Below are 15,278 nucleotides of genomic sequence, written 5' to 3'. Positions count from 1 at the left end.
TTCTAGGGATTTCAAAGGTATAGCGCCACATCTACTTTTCTTCCCTTTTTTTTAGCAATTCCCTCATAGGCAATAGGTATAGGCATAGGCATGGGTATAGGGCAATAATTCACAAAGCTAAACTAAACCATCCTATTCTTTACAACCAAGGAAGATGCCACCTTAGCCTCGGTTTTCTCTGCATTTGGCACAGTATTGTATACTACGTTATCAGTTCTAACACAAGCAATATGATGTCTTGACTGCTGGCACACTTTAAAATGCAATAGTTTTGGGAAAGCGTTCAAATTGTTTTTTTTTGCTTTAATTCGGTCCACGTGGATTGTTGGCTATCTTTATTTTAGCAACGGAGTTTAACCACTTGCCCGCCATCGATTGCATAGGAGTGCCATTCTGCCGCCGTCAAACAGCCGTAGCTGTACGGCGGGAGCTTTAGAGGAGGATAGTGGGCTCATGCACCCGCCACGTCTCTAAGTTCATGCCCACGATCTCCGCCGGGCACCCGTGATCGCTCCTGACAGAGTGAGGATGGGAATCTACGTCCTGTAAGGGGAGAGGAGACAGATTGTGTGTTCCTAGTATACAGTCAGTCCCATCTCCCCACAGTTAGAACACATGGTCAGGGAACACATTTAACCCCTTGATTTTCCCCCCTGCCAGTGACATTTATACAGTAAGCAGTGCATTTTTATAGCACTGATCGCTGTAAAAATGTCAATGGTCCCAAAAATAATAAAAATGTCATAAATAACTTTTGCACAAACCACTCAATATACACTTATTGAAATTTTTTTTTTTAACCAAAAATATGTAGAATACATAATCAGCCAAAAATGTGTTTTTTGTTTTTTTTAAATTGGGGATATTTATTACAGCAAAAAGTAAAAAATATTTTTTTTTCAAAATTGTCGCTCTTGTTTATAATGCAAAAAATAAAAATCATTGATCAAATACCACCAAAAGAAAGCTCTATTTGTGTGAAAAAAAGGACATACATTTTGTTTAGGTACAACAACGCACAACCACTTTCATCCTCAGTTAAAGCGATGAGGTGCCATATCGCAAAAAATGGCTTGGTTAGGAAGGGGATAAATCCTTTCGGGTTGAAGTGGTTAAAAAAGAAGCTCAAGGCTCCCTGCTTTCCCCCCCCAAAAAATGTAAATTCAGCCGCTACAAATACTGTTGACTTTTATTAGGACACTAACTGTTCCTGTGCATGTCTGCACCCAAACAGATTCTTCAATTGGCTTTGGGCGCAGGTTCCGGCATCTCTAGTAAGGAAAACAGGGAGTGAAGCTTTGTGGCGTCACAGCCTGTTTCCTACTGCGCATGCGCGAGTCACGCTGTGCCTTGTGAATGAGTCCGTAGTCTTTTGGGACCTGTGATGTGTCCCAGAAGACTGTGGGGGAAGGAGGGGTGATCTGAGCCGGAAGTGGGAGCTGGTACTTGTCAAAACCAGGTACTTGCTCCCCCCTCCCAAAAAGTGCTAAGTGTGATCAGTGGAGGGGAGCGGGGTGCAAACAAGCTGAACTTACCGCACAAACAGAAAAGCAAACAAATAGCGAATACAATAAGTCTACCTTGGAGCTTGATCTTCATGAACACGGTCCCATTTGTAGGTTTCAGCATATCCTTTATATTCACTATACTGCTCTGCACCTACAAAAGACCGAAGCACATTTGAAAATTTAATGAAAGCATAGAAGTGATTAAATCCAAAAACAAAAATGCATTAGATCACAGCTCATCAATCCATAAATGTGGTGGCAGCATTACTAATTCTATTTTTAGGCTTTTCTGCCTTTATTTTTACCTGGTGAGCCAACCAGTAAGTCTATTTTCTAACTTCCTTTAACAGATCAAGCTAACAAGCAAAGGTGGCAGTTAAGAGGATTAAGGCAAACCATTTAACACTGAAAGATATCAACATGTCACAGTTTTAAAATTACACCAAAACTCACAACTACTATTCAAACCAGGGTTCCCAAACTGGTCCTTCAGCAGTTGCAGAACTACAAGTTCGATCATGCCTCTGCCTGTGGGAGTCATACAGAACACTATTAATCACAAAGGCAAATTGATAACTTGCAATGCATCATAGGACTTTTAGTTCTGCAACAGCTGGAGGGCCAACAGTTTGAGACCCTCGATTTAAACACCCCATCGCCCCCAACAATAGTGCTATCTGTTGTGCCCCCTGTGCTCACTCCTCCAGCGTTGTGTCTCAGGGAGGTGTGTTAGACTTAATTACACAAACAATAAAAGAATATGCTGGTTCTAGTGGTAACAGTTAATTTCAGGGTTTATAGAGGCAGAGGCTAATGGCAGATGCGCTGGCTTGCTTAAGATCCTTTTCACAAAGGCTGTCTGATCCGGTCCACCTGTCAGTTTCAATCAAACACTGCATTGTCCGTTATGTCCAATGACATGTACTTTTATCTCCATAAGTGAGGTTTTAAAAATGTCTTCAGGTTAGAGGAGTTCAAGCGCTCGAATAATTGCTCTTGACCAGATATTCGCGGTGACCCCTCACGTGTGGTGCGAACACTGTTTACAATGCGTACTGCATGCAAGTTTTTTATTATTTTTTTTTACAATTTTTAACATGTCCCTTTAAAAAAAAATAGTTTTGATTACTTTTATTGCTATTGCAAGGAAGGTAAACATTGCTTGTGATAACACAGCATGACAGGTCCCCTTTATGGAGAGATCTGGTACCCTTAAAAGCAAATAAAAATAAAGTTTTATTTATTTATTTTTAACACTTTTGCTTTAAGAAAAAAAAAAGCCTCGTTTACATGGCCTGTGTGCCGGTGTTCTGCCGAGAACTGTCCCCCCATCCAGTACGGAGGACAAAGACGCCTAAAGTCTCCAAAGATGAACGGTGCCTGCGCACTCAATAGTACCTTCTGCCCTGAGTCCAGGTTCAAGCCTCACCATGCAAGTGGACATACGGTATGCACTTAGTAACAGGGCCCCTTGCGGGTTCGCTTTGCTCGCCAATGCTTCGGCACGGCCTCGCTGCTCTCGTCAATTTGTCATTCTAACGCTATGTCCACTTGGATGGTGGGGCTTGAACCTGGCCGTTCATCTTAGGAGACTTTCGGCATCTCCTTGTCCTCCGTATTGCGCAAGCGTAGTACAGGGCGGACACTATTCGAGAAGACACAGGAAGTGATGTTCTGGTTCTCCAAGGGCATAGAGATGAGTGGCGGCCATCTTGCCATAACTTATCTCTATGGCATGCCACTGCCGGATGGTTTCCCGGGCTTAGCGATCAGTAATGTAAGCCCAGGAACCACAGGAAATTGGCGGTAGGTGCACCCCTCCAGCAGCTTCCGGCGGGATCACTTTTATCCGAAAGTCCGGCACCTGAGGGTAAAGAAAATACCAGGGTTATGGCATCCAGCTGCAGCCATAACACTGGTATTTAACATCAGACAAATTATGTATTTTCGTACATAAGCGGCCAGCAAGCGGTCAAGCTTTATAGAGGCAGAGGCTACTGGCAGGTGAATTAGCTTGATTAAAGCTTAATAAACCAAGGCGTCATGATAATATTCATCACAGCTTCTAACAGAAGTTGAGGCCTAGATATTGGATCATTAACTGATCTTTTTAATCAATCTCCTCTAATAGATCCCCAGGACTGGTGAACAGTTAAAGTGTTTGTAAACTTACACTTATGATTCACTCGCAGCACCTCTCTTTTAAGCAGCCATAATGCACTGTATAAGTGTTTCTAAAAAACAAAGCCTCTAAATACCTTTTTTTTTTTATCTTTAGGCTGGTCATGTAACTCCCGGCCATGCTAATACTCCGACCTTAGGGCAACAGCGGGACAGCGGCAACTACGGGAGGGGCCTAGCATTAGGGTGCGTTCAAGGGGTTAAGTGTGTCCTAGGGAGGTGTTCCTAACTGTGGGGGAAGTGGACTGACAGGGAGTACAGAGAGATCGCTGTTCCTGATCACTACAAACAGATGATCACTCTGTACTCCCCTGACAGAACAGGGATCTGTTAGTTTACATTGACAGATCCCCGTTCTGGCTCTCTGTGGAGCGATAGCGGGTGGCTATTGGCAACGCACATCAGTTCCTCCGCAATACAGCAGGCATTGCGCATCTGCTATAGCTGTTAAACGGGACTGACTTACAGCTAACACGATTTTAAGGATCGAGCTGACCTGCCGCAGTATAATGGCGGCTGGTCAGAAAGCGGTTAACAAACACTTACACTGCATTATGGCTGCTTAAAAGAGGAGCTGGCAGTGAATTTTTTAAAAGTTTAGTTTACTACTATTACTACTAACAGCGGCAGGAGGGAGGGGGGACAGCTCACGCAGACAAAGAAGCTGACAGACAGGCAGGCAGGCAGGGAGGAGTACAGAGGAGAGCTGTACGGAGGCATGTAAACTGACCACGGTGTCAGGGCTCAGCAGCCATTATTATCGTGGTCAGTTTACAAAGGGAAGTGCAGAACCAGGCAGGATCAGCAAAGTTTTTTACAGCTTACAGAGGGCAGAAGCACAAGACAGTACAAGCACTATGCTGTTTAACCTGCTATAAAGGGAATCTCTTCTATAGGGGACAAAAACCCCCCCCCACAAACCATAAGAGTGGGGAAGCGTTAAGACTTCTGACAGTGTTTTATTGTGGCAAACCTTAATTCTCATAATGATCATCATATGAAAAGGATGGCAAAATCTCCAAAATGGGCGTGAAATTGTACCTTAAATCTTTTAAGTGTATTAAAACCCAACAACAAGAATTTTTTACATGCTGTAGCAGTTTACTAGTTCATACATGTGACAGTTTAATTTGTTTTTTAGGCTTTAGTTTCGTTGGTTTAGTTTTTTCGTTTTGTTTTGCTTTGGTGAAAACAACTCACTATTTCATCTATGCAAGAGCAGCGTTGTCACTACAGGACACAACTACAGGCCACTTCCCCCTCTTTTCTTCTTCATAAGATGGGGAAGTAATCTGTAGTCCACAGAGGTGGAAACAATATAACTGACAGCACAGGACATTATTAGCTCACAAGATTTCTGGAAGGAATAACAGGTCCATTGTTAGGGGTTTATATACACTTTCAAACAATGCTGGATCTGGGCTTTAAATCACACTAACAATGTCCAAATTCTCCAAGTGCTTTGTGCAATAGCTTCCAGAAAACTATAAAAGCATGCAATTCAAAAAAGCTATATAATCAGCATTACTGAAAACAGATCTGTGTGTTCTTAACTCAGTTAACTATAGGTAAGCGCATAAAGAAAGCTATGGTAATAAGCGTGGTGTCCAAGATCTTGTACATCTTCAAGGCATTAGAGATTTGCCAGGGCTACTGCTCAGACATATTGTGGCTGGAAGATGTTAAAATACTGACTAAACCTATGACCATTACCAAGTCGATGCTAAGCAGATGCAGCAAAAAAAAATCACAGCAAATTTAATTTCTTTTCAATATCTCAAGCTCTTGTACAAATTAAAGCTGCATTGCTTCATCCATTAGAAATAAGTCATGAAGCCTCAGTCATAAGGAATGTAATTTGTCGGGAAGAGAAAGTGTGGCAGAAGGAGAGGACTGGCCAGAGAAGAGATGGAACACAGCCAGCCACATAACAAGGATGATGAAATGGCTATTTCCATTAATGGGAAGGAACACCACATCACTGTAATTCATTAACAGACAGTCTAATAAACTAAAGTGGATTGCAAAAAAGTACTTCAATTAAGGACAAAAATCTCATCCAAAATACGCATTTGTATTACAACCGAATTTGCTGCATCTCAAAAAATATTCTTGTGGAAACTGTTATGTCACACATTTGCAGAAAACGGATTAAAGGGTTAGTTCGCCTTTACCCAAAAACTGCCAATGCAGATAAGGGGAAACTGTAAAAAAAAAAAAAAAAAATTGAAACTAATCCACATGGGCCTTAAAGTGATTGTAAGGGTTTGTTTTTTTCTTTAAAATAACAAACATATCATACTTGCCTCCACTGTGCAGCTCGTTTTGCACAGAGGGGCCCCAAATCAGATTTTCTGGGTCCCCCTGGCAGCTCCTCCCTGCAACAGATAACCCCCTAGGGGAAGTGCTTCACCAAGGGGGTTAACTTGCGGGCATGCTCCTGAGTCCTGGAATCGGCATCCATAGCTGCCAAATGTATGACTTGGCCCTGTGCACCCCCCCCCCCCCCCCCTCCCAGTCATTGGATTTAATTGAAGACAGTGGGCGCAAATGGCTGCACTGCTATCAATCTATCCAATCAAGAGCTGAGAACCCTGGGCAGAGAGACAGCGCATCCCCGGCGGGTCAAGTGCCAGGGCTCAGTTAAGTATGGCATGGGGTGGGGGCAGTCGCTTCCAGGTGTTTATTTAACCATAATGCATAGGATGCCATTAGGGTGAAAAAACATGAAGGTTTACAACTCTTGCTCCCTTTTCTCAACACCCCTTGACCCCTGCATGTGTCAATGGACCTACTGATCCCTCTATGCCAGGCTTCCAACAAATCCCTTAAGACTGGCAAATACAAGACTTGCTGCTTCCAGCCCTTTCCATTATAGCTAGTCATATGGACAACCTCCCCCATCACAAACTTTGATTACTTTAAGATAAGTCCTCCCCAGTCCTTACCCGGATTTTGAATATCCTTAGCCTACTGTTGAATATTTTCACTTATTATATATGGTAGCGATGTATATTTGTATAAGGAATATACCTCCTGTTTCTGTATTTTTCTTTTGAAAATCAATAAAACTCTAAGGGTCCTTTCACACGGGGCAGATCAGTGCTGATATCCAGTGCTGGATATCCGCTTGCTCAGCGGGGATCACCAGAGCGATCTCCGCTGAGCAGGAAGAAGACAGGTCTGTCTCTGCACACTGCACAGGGATGGACCTGTCACAGCGCCGCTCTCCCTTATGGGAGATCGGGTGACGACGGACCGCAGTGTCCGTCGTCACCCGATCAGATGACGGATGGAAAAATAGCCTTTTCTTCCATCACACTTTTTCAGCTCAGAAGTCAGCGGACATGTCACCGCTGACATCCGAGGCTCCATAGAGCTCTATGGAGCATCCGTTCAGGTCCGCCTGAAAAACTGACAGGCGGTTCTGAAGGTATCGTCCATGTGAAAGGGGCCTAAGTAAAAATAAAAAAAAACAAACACAAAAAACTGTGCAGCTTTGACCAAAGTTGAATTATACGCTTGCAATAGGTGTAGGCTATTTACATATGTCATGAAGCCTGACTGGAAAACGCCTAGGACACAACTAAGGACACTTAGCTGTTCCTGTTCACCTTCAGAGGAGTGAGCTCTCAAAACACTAAGCTCCTAATCCCTGCATCAGGGGAGAAAAAGTGCATGTGAGGGGGTTGGAATCACAGAAAGAGCTCACTCCTGTGATGGTGTAGATAAATCAGAACAGCTGGGCCTCTCTTAGCAATGTACCAGTCAGAGTTCATGGGGTACATAAATGGCATACACCTATAGCAAGGGCATTATTTAACTTTAGTCAAAGCCTACCAGTATGCTTTTATCTACAGGAAAACAGGTGTGTTAGCGCTTCCACCTCAGCACCCCCGATGCTCAGACTGTCAGGCTGCCAATGCCTCCATCATAAATCACCAGCACTGGGGATAACATTTACAGTTTTCCTTTATTGAAATAACAAGCATAACAGTCGTAAAACAGCCAATGAGTTTTGGTCGTTAGGCCTTAACATGCATAACTGCTGTAATGGCCATGTATATTTCAACAAAGGAAGACTGCTAGTTGCGGTTCTTCCCAGTGCCGACTTTTCCTCCAGTCATTTTTTTTTTTATTTACAGATTCCCCTTATCTGCATAAGCAGTTTTTTTGGTAAAAGGTGAACTAACTCTTTAAAGTTAAAATCGGACAAAAATAGATTATATACTGTATATAATATATATATATATATATATATATATATTCGAGTATAAGCAGAGTTTTTCAGCCCATTTTTTAGGCTGAAAAAACTCCCCCTTGGCTTATACTCAAGTGAACCGTACCCTTTAGTTACCAAAAACGTGTGCCTCTCCCATTGTGCTATGCAGTCTGTTTGGCTGTCCAATGTAACAAAGGCCCTCCTCTGCCTCGTCCGTGATAGAGGAATATGGATACAATGCTGGGAAACTATCAGCATTCTGTCTATCACAGACGAGGAGGAGGCAGCGGCGGGGCTTTGTTACAATGGACGGCCGAACAGAGTGCATAACACAGCGGGAGACGCACGCTCTTTTAGTAACCAAAGGTACGGCTGCAGATGGGACCAGCGAGGCTGAAAGTGGGCACAGCGAGGCTGAAAGTGGGCACTGTAGCTGTTGCATTTTCCCACCCTAGGCTTATACTCGAGTCAATATGTTTTCCCAGTTTTTTTGTGGTAAAATTAGGTGCCTCTGCGTATATTCGGGTCGGCCTATACTCGCGTATATATGGTATGCCGTGTGACCATAGTGTCTATATAAAGACAAATATAAGGCAAATTCGTGAATACACTCCTGATGAGGTGAAACGCCTGGGTGTGGTGGTGAGGAATAATACTTCATGTATTTTACAGCCCAAAAAAGTTAACTGAAGAAAAAATAAAGGGATTTATGAAATAAAGGCTGTGCTACCAGAGGTTGAGGCAGGAGAGGAATATTTTTTTTTTTTTGTTTTCTCACAAAACATATTTCGGAGTAGTGCATGTTGGTTTTCTCTTCATTAAAGTAGACTTCCAGGCAGAATTAAAAGACAAACATTAATGCAGCTTCCTATTAAAGTAGAACTAACCTCCCCACCACTTTCCACTGATGCAGCGGTTACATCCCTCACTAATCACTATCATTGTCTCCCAAGATGCTGAGTTTTCAGCTTCTTAATTGCCCATTGAGGGGCGACATCGGCCTGCATATAGGCATAGGAGTCAGTCATTCCTTTACAGACAGTAAAGTGTGCTGGGAATGAATTCCGAGTTGGGCTTGCACAGCTCAGTGTACATTCAATAGAAAACCAAGCAGGCAGGTAAAGTATTAGTGCAGAAGAGACATAGAATATCTCTTCTGTAATAAAGAGCTGCCTACTCACAGTTTTCTAAAACTTAGGTTAAGTTCTGCTTTAATACATCATCAAATGCATTTTCTGAATGCAGAAAGATCTCTTAATACAATTAATAATGCTCACCTATGATAATAAGGCACTCATTGGGATCCAATTCCTCTGTAAAGAGTCGTGATGCTATCAGCTCAGCATTGATAATGAAGCGGATCTCTTCTTGGACAAGACCAGAGCTTGTCACACCACCACCAACATAGCGGTTAGCAAAATCCACCTAAAGCAAAAGAAAAAAAGCAGACAATCAGCATTTTCATTGAATACCCTAAAATATCTTGCAAATGGCATTATCAGCTAACCACAACTGAATAGTGTTAAAAAAAAAAAAAAAAAAAAAAAAAAAAACAGGAGAGAAGGATAATGGCCATTGACGGTACACCGTTTTAGACTGGTTCATTGTGCATTTTCTTTTTTTGTAAAAGATTTCTAGAGGCAAACTAAAATGTCATTAAACCCACATGATTAAAATTTTTTGAAAAAAATAAATAAATCTGTATTACATGCTGTGCACACTCACCCAGTCATCATGGTATTTGCTTTCTGTATTCTGCAAAAAAACTGCTCGAGTCTGCCGTTCATCTTCCCCTTTTAATCATGTCCCCAATGCAGATACCATATATATATATATATATATATATATATATATATATATATATATATATATATATATATATATACACACACACACACACACACACATATATATATACACACACACACACACACACACACACACGGGCTGACCTGAATATAAGCTGAGGCACCTAATTTTACCACAAAAAACTGGGAAAACTTATTGACTTGGGTATAAGCCTAGGGTAAGAAATGCAGCAGCTGCTGTAAGTGGAAAAGAGGGTCAACAGTGCCCATTTGCAGCCTCACTGTGTCCACCTCCCTGCACTATGCCATCTGCAGCCTCACTCTGCCCATCTCCCTGCACGGAGTCCATCTGCAGCCTCATGTACCTCATCTCTGGAGCTGCGAGATGCAGTCAATCTAGTTGTCGGCCGTCCAGTGTAACAAAGCCTCCAGTTTGCGAAAAGCCATGTGGGGGACACAGCAAATACGTGGAAGAAAGTGCTCTGGTTAGAGGAGACCAAAAATTAACATTTTGGCCTAAAAGCAAAATGTTATGTGTGGCAAAAAACCAACACTGCACATCACACTGAACACACCGACTCCACTGTGAATCATGGTGGTGGTATCATGTTGGAATGTTTTTCTTCAGCAGGGACAGGGAAGCTGGTCAGAGTTGAGGTGAAGATGGATGGAGCCAAATACAGGGCAATCTTAGAAGAAAACCTGTTAAGAGTCTGCAAAAGACTCAAGAATGGGGGCAAAGGTTCATCTTTCAGTGGGACAACGACCCTAAAACGTACAAGCCAGAACTACAATGGAATGCTTTAGATCAAAACATATTCATACGTTAGAATGGCCCGGTCAAATTCAAGACCTAAATCCAATTGAGAGTCTGTGGCAAGACTTGAAAACGGCTGTTCACAGACACTCTCATTTAATCTGACAGAGCTTGAACTATTTTGCAAAGAAGAATGAGCAAAAATTTGAAAACCATTTATCATTTTCCCTCCACTTGACCATTATGTTGCCACTTTGTGTTAGTCTATCACATAAAATTCCAATAAAATACGTTTAGGTTTTTGGATGTAACATGACAAAATGTGGAAAATTTCTAGGGGTATGAATACTTTTTCAAGGCACCATCTCCAAAAAATGCACAGCTCAGGAGATATTTGCTGTAGATGCAGCCGGTGAGGTCTCCGGTACATGTGCTCTAAACGGCGGCTCCTGCACACATGCGAGTGAAGGTCACTGCGTCTCCAACCACTCGCACAGCTGGGGACAGTGAACCTGGAAGGAAGACCAGGTGAAGATGAAAGCACCTTCAGCAGTGACAGCGAAGCATGACATTCCCTTGCAGGTTTAATTTTTATTTTATTTTAAAGAAGCCAGTGGTTTACTACTGCTTTAACATGCATGATTTCAGCTATTAATGAATGCTTGTTTAGAAATAAATGCAGCATTTTATTTATTATGTTCACTGGGGTAATAAACCGATGAACAAAACGAATGTAAGCAGCATACAACAAACTGCAAGCAACCCAATATCACTGTAAATGGACTAAACCAGCCTCTCAACCAGGGTTTGGTAGAAACTTGGGGTTTTCCCAGGGGTTGCTTAGGGTTCTTTGAGCATTGAGCAATGGCAGATTGATATATACTGACAACCAATGCAAGTGTCAATTTTCCAATGGCTAGGGTGACTGTTCAAATTTTCACCATCTGCATTTCTTTTCAGTTTTATTGTTCATTTGATTTGAAGATTATTACTGAAAATTTCTCGCTAGAGCATGTGTTTGTTTGTTTTAGATACTTTAACCACTTAAGGACCAGCCTCGTTTTGAGATTTTGGCGTTTACAGGTTTAAAACTTTTTTTTTTTGCTAGAAAAATTACTTAGAACCCCTAAACATTATATTTTGTTTTTTTTCTAACACCCTCGAGAATAAAATGGCAGCCATTGCAATACTTTTTTTTTCACACCGTATTTGCGCAGTGGTCTTACAAGCGCATTTTTTCTCCCGCCACAGATATAAGTGATCTCACAGCGAATCAACCGTGGAGACCACTTTTATCTTGTACCAGAACGCCCGCTGAAGACGAGGATACTGGGGTTATGGCAGCTAGCTGCTTCCATGACGACGATATCCTCCTTCAAACAGCTGCCGTAAAACTGCGGCGGGCAGTCCGTAAGTGGTTAAAATGTATGTCATATTCTTTATTTAAAACTTTCTACAGCTTACAGATCATGCAGTTGTAGTCTGTAGGCATCATTTTAGGAAGGGTTTTCCAAGATCTAAAAAATATTTTAAGTGTTCCTCTAGCGTAAAATGGTTGAGAAAGGTTGGACTAAACCGAGGTACAGGATGCTTTCCATCTAGCTGTCAGTAAAGCCCTGACATTCCATATCACACTTCCATGCCCCGATAAACACAGTTTGGAAAGACAGATCTATCAATCTTACATCAGCAACCAAACCTATTGACCTTTAGCTGTCCATGCCACACAATACTATGTCATTTATCAGCAAAGGATCACTGGCCTACAAACACACGGTGGGAAAACAGGTCCCGGGGACATCTAACCCTGTCAAAACATTCTGAATGGGAACATATTATTCTGTTTTGATCATTAAATTATGGCAGCATCAGAAGAAGCATCAAGTATGACGCTGGCAGCCAAGAAATTCAGACTGTACATGCAGTGGAGACAGAGTATGGAGGAGAGAACATTAAAGAAAATTTATTGCTGCAATACAGCATTCATTCACTGTGAAAATCATCTTGCTAAAACTAAAAAATTGAAGTCAGAAGTCCATGTACAGTACTCATCTTAAACCCTGTTTTTGGTGCACATATATATCTTTAAATTTTTAAATGTCAAGCATTAGGCCAGAAAAGTTTTAAATAACCTTCATTTGTATAGGTTAGGGCTAGGCAACCCCAACAAAAGAAGCCAAAGATTTCAGGGAGCAAGAGAAAATTTGGTGCCTTCCAGTTATGATTTTCTAACATTGATGATGAGTAACATTCCCCTCTTACACTGGTGGTCAGTGAGTCCCCCATTTTAGTGCCTCTATTTTACTACTACCCATTATAGTGCTGCACATCATTAGAGTAGGAGTAAATACCTCCAGTGTTACCATTTTGTCCCTCAATGCCACCAGCATGTCCCCTAACAGTAGGACTTTCTTCCCAATATGCAGAATGGTGCAGGGAGCACTTGCAAGAAAATACCTGTTTTGTCTCTAAATTGCAGCTCTGGGGCCAGATGTGGCACTTTGCTTGCTTTATCCAGCCCTTGGGGCACTATTCATGCCAATAATATGAGACAATATACTCTCCCCCCCCCCCCCACACCAAAAAAATGGGGCATAATTCCTGCCATTGACATTAACGGGGTGCCATTTCATCCACTGACACCAACAATGGGGTGAAATTCCTCCAGCTTATATAAAAACACTGGGCACTGTTTACTCCCACTGATGCCATAAAAATGTTCTATTCCTGCTGACCACAGTGCACCCACCAAAGTCTGAAGGCCAGTGAACTGGCCCTGTGTTTTAAAGAGTTTGAAGACCCCTTCTCTACATAATCCATTGGCATCAAATAAAAAGCATTTGGGATGAATGCAAGAGGATGATCGCGGTGAACAGCATGGAAGAATGGGTAGGTCTTGTTACAGCTTTCCTGCAGCACTCTGCATATGGGGGCACACGTCTGACCCACCCCATATAGGTTACATAAAACAAAACAAAAAAAAAAAAAAAACACAAACACACAAGGACAAACCTTCTCCATACATCCAAAAAACTTACTAGGAGTGAATTTCCCTTCCTATGGGTAGATTTCCTCTCACTTCCTGTTGTCTCCCTCAGTTTGTAACTCGGGGACTGTCTGTATTCCTCTTTGCACCAAACGACTGAACAGAATTGCAAAAAATTGTCCCACTTTGCAAAGCACAGGCTCACTTTAAGGACACCCTTATATATATTTTCTTATTAAACAGTAAATTATCAAGGTTTAAATTGTAATGAGCAAGTGCCCCACTCTGTATATAGTTTCAAAATCAGAAGATGCTGGAATTAGGACTGCTTGCTGCAGCACTAATGTCAAAGTCCTTCTCTACTTGCACCCCTGGGAACCTACTCAGTAGATAATCTAAAGATGGTCTGCGATTTTCAGATGCTTTAAGCATCTGAGGGCAAACTATAGAACCAGGCAAAAAAATGATGGGTATTATACAAGATGATACTAACAATGCTGCATCTCAGGACACGTTAGCTCACTGCGGTAGTTTGGACAAAAACAGTTTTGGATAAATCAACTTTGCTACATCATACAGTTCAGCTCTAAATAAGACTGTGACAAGAAGAGACAAATGAATCAGTGCACAGTAAAGCAGTCTTAAAACACACTGTAACCAACACAATTACACTATCCTGTCAAATCCAAAGTCCTACTCCACAGAAACCATGGTTTACATAAACTGCACTTTATGTTGTAGGGAATATAGCCTAACCTTTATAGAGCCATTTATTTCAACTACATCCTGGCGATTCTGGATGTGTATCTGGCTGTTGGGGCAGAGCAGTATCATTAGCATGGCTCTTCCCACTGTCCGGAAATGAGCAATGACCCTTTTGGAAGTGATGGAAGAAAGCTTTACTGTACTATGCACTGATACCGTTGGAGGGCTTTTTGATTCCCTTCATCCCACCTTACTATAACATATTGTTATACTGTCTTGTTGGGTCCCAGGATCTACTATTCATTTCAAAAGAAAGCTTAGACAGCCTAGTTCAACCAGTGGGTTGAACAGGGGGAAAAAAAAAAAAAAAAAAATACTTGATTCCCCTCATTCACACATTTGATGTGGATGGGGGAATCCTCCCGCTGTGCCTTTGTATTCTGACAGTGAGGAGACTTCCCGGTCATCAGAATACAGCGATCAGCAGAAATTTACAGCAGGGAGGTTGTACATAAGTCAATCAGTATGGCCTTTGGACAGTACAAACATGCAACTCTTGATGCCTGCACAGTAGGTATTATGTTGCCTGTGCACACACATCTTATGAAAATAGGCCTTCTACTACAGTTTCTCACCTCGCGACTTAGCCCCCATTCACATTTAAGTGTTTTTTCTGCTTGCTTCCTTACAACTGTCTATGCAGAATCCCATTCCTTCTAAATGTCACTGTTCCCACTATGCTCAGGTGCTTTAGGTTCAAAATAGTACATAAGCTTTTTTTAGTGCAATCAGGAGTTTTTCATCCCACAGTCTTTAATAAGAACGCCATAAATGGGCTATATATGCATTCTTGTGCACAATTTTTTTTTTTGTCGTAGGTATCACTCTCCTCTTTCAGAAATTTTCTCCTCCCCTTGCCCAACCCAGGAAACAAACTCCTAAAACTGCCTAAACATGCAAGCACGTCTGTAAAATGTTTCAAAATCACCAGGAAAAAGCTCTGCTCAGGGGTGACTGCAGGATCAATGAAAGTGTCACTGTACAGTATGGGTAATGAACGGGGACACTGAAGAAATGCTTTTATATTTTGACTGCACGCAGGAGCCTAGCA

The 15,278-nt window shown here is 41.9% G+C and overlaps 1 protein-coding gene across 5 annotated transcripts in view; it reads right to left on the bottom strand.

Annotated features, from left to right (window-relative positions):
- Positions 1-15,278, bottom strand: part of PARG (poly(ADP-ribose) glycohydrolase) — a 175,052-nt gene that overhangs the window by 39,073 nt on the left and 120,701 nt on the right. For all 5 annotated transcript variants that reach the window (XM_077454874.1, XM_077454878.1, XM_077454875.1 and 2 more), the window contains 2 exons: positions 9,189-9,336; positions 1,581-1,659 (listed from right to left, as the gene is read on the bottom strand). In XM_077454874.1, coding sequence (XP_077311000.1) covers positions 1,581-1,659; positions 9,189-9,336 — 227 coding nt within the window. The remainder of the gene's footprint in view (positions 1-1,580; positions 1,660-9,188; positions 9,337-15,278) is intronic.

This window comes from Lithobates pipiens, unplaced genomic scaffold, assembly GCF_037356315.1.
Source record: "Lithobates pipiens isolate NorthernLeopardFrog02 unplaced genomic scaffold, aLitPip1_a1.2 Scaffold_25, whole genome shotgun sequence".
In the NCBI taxonomy this organism is placed as follows: domain Eukaryota; kingdom Metazoa; phylum Chordata; class Amphibia; order Anura; family Ranidae; genus Lithobates; species Lithobates pipiens.
Note: the sequence above shows the minus strand (reverse complement) of the source record. Positions and strands in the feature narration are given on the sequence as shown.